This window comes from Brachyistius frenatus, unplaced genomic scaffold (genome assembly GCF_029030835.1).
Source record: "Brachyistius frenatus isolate BFR_SWC_R1_liver_20210118 unplaced genomic scaffold, ASM2903083v1 Contig_210, whole genome shotgun sequence".
Taxonomy (NCBI): domain Eukaryota; kingdom Metazoa; phylum Chordata; class Actinopteri; family Embiotocidae; genus Brachyistius; species Brachyistius frenatus.
In genome coordinates, this window is record NW_027210809.1 from 284,911 (window position 1) to 290,000 (window position 5,090).

A 5,090-nucleotide genomic window follows, 5' to 3' on the forward strand; every position below is an offset into this window, starting at 1 on the left:
AAAAAGCCTTAAATGAATAAAAGTGGTGCAATTTTGTAACAGCATCGAGTGTTGGAGTCGAATTTGTAAAAAAACACAGAACACAATATTCATTGATCAGTCAGTCAAACCTGGGCTGAATGCTGATTGTAAGATGGAAGACGGGTTTGATATTAATGAATGAAGAACGTTATTTCTAATCTCTCCAGGAGGTACCAACTCATCTCTCCAGGAGGTACCAACTCCTCTCTCCAGGAGGTACCAACTCATCTCTCCAGGAGGTACCAACTCATCTCTCCAGGAGGTACCAACTCATCTCTCCAGGAGGTACCAACTCCTCTCTCCAGGAGGTACCAACTCATCTCTCCAGGAGGTACCAACTCATCTCTCCAGGAGGTACCAACTCCTCACCAACTCCTCTCTCTAGGAGGTACCAACTCCTCACCAACTCCTCTTTCTAGGAGGTACCAACTCCTCACCCTCTCTCTCTAGGAGGTACCAACTCCTCTCTCTAGGAGGTACCAACTCCTCACCAACTCCTCTCTCTAGGAGGTACCAACTCCTCACCAACTCCTCTCTCTAGGAGGTACCAACTCCTCTCTCTAGGAGGTACCAACTCCTCACCAACTCCTCTCTCTAGGAGGTACCAACTCCTCACCAACTCCTCTCTCCAGGCCGTTTTAGGATAATGTTTTTAGATTTATTAATAAATAAGAGTTAATTTTTGTTGTTGTTTCTGAGATAAATTCGGACTTTATTCAGATCTAAAAATGCGCGTTTACAAGTTCATTTAAAAATAATATAAACCGATTAAAACAATCGGGATCCGCCGCTGACGTCATTTAACCGTTTTGCCGCCAACGCGCGTGCGCATTAGGCCGAGCGTCCATGGCAACGGAGGAGCCCGCTGGTTAGCGCGGTGCCGAAGTTACTCTGCTAGTTACACGACAGGAAACGAGCAAGTTAACGAAGTCAGGTCGTCGTGTCGTGACAGGAGCGACGTGTCGCGGTGGTGGGAGCGACATGACCGTCCACTTCAAGGTAAACAACAACACCACCGACGACAACAACAACACCACCGACAACAACAACAACAACAACAACAGGTGTTAGCATTAGCAGCAGGTTAGCTGGGCTCGGTACGGAAGGACACCGTAAACACGTTTAAACTGCTCGTGACTGAATTAAAGAAAGTTCGTTCCGGTGAACCGGTGAACCGCTCCGGTGAGTCCTGCACGCGACAGCAGAGGGAGGATTAATCCGGGTTTAACCTGACGTCATCAGATAATCCAGCTCATCATGTTCAGATTGACTGATTGAGGACAACGTTCACCTCAATGGTACACAGATTATATATATTTATTTTATTTACTGCAGTATATTTACTCTTATTTTATTTACTCCTGTATATTTACTGTACTATAGTTACTAAAGTACATTACCTGAAGTATATTTACTAAAGTAAATTAACTGATGCTGCAGCATGTTTACTGCAGTATATTTACTCATTTATATTACCTGTTGTATATTTAGTGTAGTACTGCACTTAAGTACAGTTTGAGGTACTTTAATTCGTGTTGTTTCCGTTAATCGATTAACTGAACGGTTGACAGTTATTTTTTGTCAGTTTACCAAATTGCTGAATTGATAAATGAAGTTCTGATACTGATATTAGGGAGTAAAACATTTCTGATATCGAAGTATCGGTCGATATTCTCGATATAAACAATACAGCGTGAAACGATGTGAATATGATGGCAGAAAGCTGAGAAATGAACATTTTACTGTTTGAAATGACTTCAGAATGAGGAGAAGTAAAGTTCTGATCCGTCTGCAGGGAGGACTTGTCCCGAGCTGAACAGAACCAGAGTCCAGCAGCTCTTCTGTCTGTGTGTTTTCAGTGTCAGAGTGAGTATCAGAAGAGCTACGGGGTTTCCCGCTCCAGGAGCTGCGCCCCGTTGGCCGGCCTCCGCTCCGACCAGATGGGTAAGAACCGGAGGACGCTGGTACCGGACCGGATTCTGAGTCTGGACGGGTCAGATTTCCCTCCCAAAAAAACTCCAAAGACAACAGTCTGAAATCTTCTCGTCTCTCAGGGATCAGCAGAGAACCGAGTCTTCAGCGCCGCAGGAGGTTCGGCCCGGTCGGCGCGGCCCGGTCCTGCAGCTCGCTGCTCTGTCAGCCAGATGTGCAGCTCTCTCCGGCTCGGGCTCTCAGGACATCGCCCCCTGCTGGTAGGAAGGACCGTTTAAACTGGACGGTGACGATTTCAGGCTCCGTCTTTTATCTTGTAACATATTGAATGTTGTGATGGAAGTTTTTGAAGTCGTGTTTTCAGGGACCGGTTCACGGTTTTAGTTCCGTTGAACCACGTTTTGTACGTTAACGTGATGAGAAGCTGCCGTTCTTCTTCCAGCCTCCAGGAGCCGCTCGGCCCACCGGCGGGATCCTGCTCCCGAACCCGAACCGCTGACACGGACGAACCCCGGATCTCCCGCGGAGCCCGAGACCCCGGCGGCACCGCGACCTGCCGCAGACCCGGGACCTGACGGACAGTCTGGTAAACACACAGCAGAACGTGGAGTCCAATCAGAGTTGTTGATTCAGTCCGGTGTCACAGATCAGTCTGTCCTCTTGTCTCCTCAGCGAAGCCCCGCCCCTCTCAGCCCGACAGCCAACCGCAGCCCGGCCGACCTGTGACGACGGGCCACCTGGTGAGCGTCTCTCTGTAAACCTGCAGCCAGTCGTGTCTTCCAAGAAAAACAAACACACAAAAGGATTTCCTGTTGTCTCTGTGATGCAGGTGCAGCCGGGTGCGAGGCCGGGAGGTCAAAGGTCAGAGTACCACCAGCAGTTCAGCTGGAAGAAGCCTCCACCCGCTGCTTCACCCATACTGACCGCAGAGCAGGTAGACCGCCGAGCAACACTTCTACATACTGCTGTTCTGCCGAGTGACTGTGGTTCATTGACCACCAGGGGGCAGCACACTCCAGTTAATCAGCACTGGAGGAGCGGAGACAGAAACAGTGGAAATGTTCATATAAAAATAAATATCACTGCTCTGCTGCAGCCTCATTAAATTCAGCTTTTCATCAGTAGAAGTCAGAGTTTGACATTTGTTGTTTTATAAATTTATACGTTCTTCATAAAAATAACTCGACAACATTACAGAGAGAAACTCAACAAAAGCAAACGACTCGTGATCAGTCGGGCTGCCGTGAAACGGATCTGTCGCTTTTCTTTTTTTAATTGATTGAGTGACCTTTGACCCCGCAGGTGTTCTACTCCAGCAGCAGGTCAGTACCTCCCTTTAAGAAGAGCCCCGTTCCCATGGAGACGGAGTACCAGCGGTGCTTCCAAGGCGTGGGGCCGCCCGCCGGACCCCACCTCCGGAAACATCTGGCGCATCAGCGAGTTCCACTGTTCCACACACACATGGTACACACACACACACACACACACACACACACACACACACACACACACACACACACACACACACACACACACACACACACAATACTGACCTCACACCTGAGTCTGAATCTCACCTGAACCCTAAAATGTCCTCTCAGCTGTCCACAATAAAGATGCTGACTGAGTCGTTTCCACCTGCAGATCAACAGGAGGAGGAGGGAGGAGTCACCACAGAAGCCCCGCCCTGAACAGGACGTCCCTCAGAGAGATGTCAGGTTGCTCCTGAAGGCCACGCCCCCTCCCTCCTCACCTCAGGTGCAGAGAGGACACAGGTGTGTTTCTGTGTGTGTGTGACTGTGTGTGTTTTGCAACATGAATATATGAGTATGAGTCCAGCTTTCGTTCTCCCCTCTGCAGGAACCCAGCTGGAGGCGGAGCCACGGAGGGCGACGCCCACCAGGTCAGAATTCAGTATTGTGGATTAACTCGCTGTCATTCAAAACTGCTCCGACATAAAATAGAAGTATTGATCTGATCTCATTGGGCCTCGTTCACCAACCGCTGTCAAAGATTTTACGAGCTTTGGCAACTTCTTTGTGCTAATTGTGATCAATTAGCACAATAATCCGTCATTAATTAGAAAAGAAGGTTCAAGAAGACCTGGTTTTGGGGGCGTGTCTGTTTGATTGACAGGCCTGTGGTGCAGTCAGGTTACAGCTATCGGTGGGCGGGACGTAGTATCGTCAGGTTTCCAATCAGATCGGTCAGATCCACCGCTGGCTCCTCCCCCAGCTCATCCAAATATGGTCACTTCCTGCTCCAAACCGCTCCGAACTAGCAAAGATGGTGACGGACAGAATCTGAACTGGAGGATTCATAACGTTCACAAACCAGCGATGACATCACTGATGGTTGATGACATCACTGATGGTTGATGACATCACTGATGGGCGCCACTCGGCTTTAATGAGGACGACGGGATTCGTCGATATAAAATGCGATTGCGAAAAAACACGACGTGAATCTGACACAGACTTTTCTTTAAAAATTCTTAAGATCCAGATATCTGAATAAGTCGTGTGTGTGTGTGTGTGTGTGTGTGTGTGTGTGTGTGTGTGTGTGTGTGTGTGTGTGTGTGTAACGGTGAGCTATTTCTCTGAAATGAAGCTTTGTGGTTTCACTGCTGACAATCAGTACTCAGGTTTTCCATCAACACACACACACACACACACACACACACACACACACACACACACACACACACACACACACACACACACACACACACACACACACACGTAGATTCCCATCAGTGTTGTGAGACACGTGATGAATTAAATCTGCAGAGTTCAGTTTCAGTTGAAAACTTCAAACAAACCGAAGTCTTTAAACTTTAAGACCGAAAGTTTGTGGACGACTGAAAACACACAAAACATCAGAAGCAGTTTTAAAATATAAATAAATAAAAAATTAACTTTCATTATTTTGTCAATCTTTCTGGAAATCTGGGTCAAAGTTTTTGCTCCACATTTGGAAGGAAACTCGACTGATGACCGAAACGGATTTAGTTTTTACGTTGATTTAATTTTGCGTGTTTTAAATCGTTGAGGTCGGAGTTACTTAATTTAGACACTTAGAATACAATGAAGACAAAAATAAAATGGTAAAAACAAAAACACAACTAAAACACAAGC

General features: G+C 47.3%; 1 protein-coding gene across 1 annotated transcript in view; it reads left to right on the plus strand.

Moving 5' to 3' along the window:
• The first annotated feature begins 880 nt into the window (after positions 1-880).
• The window catches only part of mdm1 (Mdm1 nuclear protein), a 7,594-nt gene continuing 3,384 nt past the window's right edge, over positions 881-5,090 (plus strand). The window contains 9 exon segments of the mRNA XM_069719238.1: positions 881-1,020; positions 1,881-1,965; positions 2,076-2,213; positions 2,396-2,539; positions 2,626-2,693; positions 2,783-2,887; positions 3,256-3,417; positions 3,598-3,728; positions 3,814-3,856. Of these exon segments, the coding sequence (XP_069575339.1) occupies positions 1,003-1,020; positions 1,881-1,965; positions 2,076-2,213; positions 2,396-2,539; positions 2,626-2,693; positions 2,783-2,887; positions 3,256-3,417; positions 3,598-3,728; positions 3,814-3,856 (894 nt within the window). The 5' untranslated portion in view covers positions 881-1,002.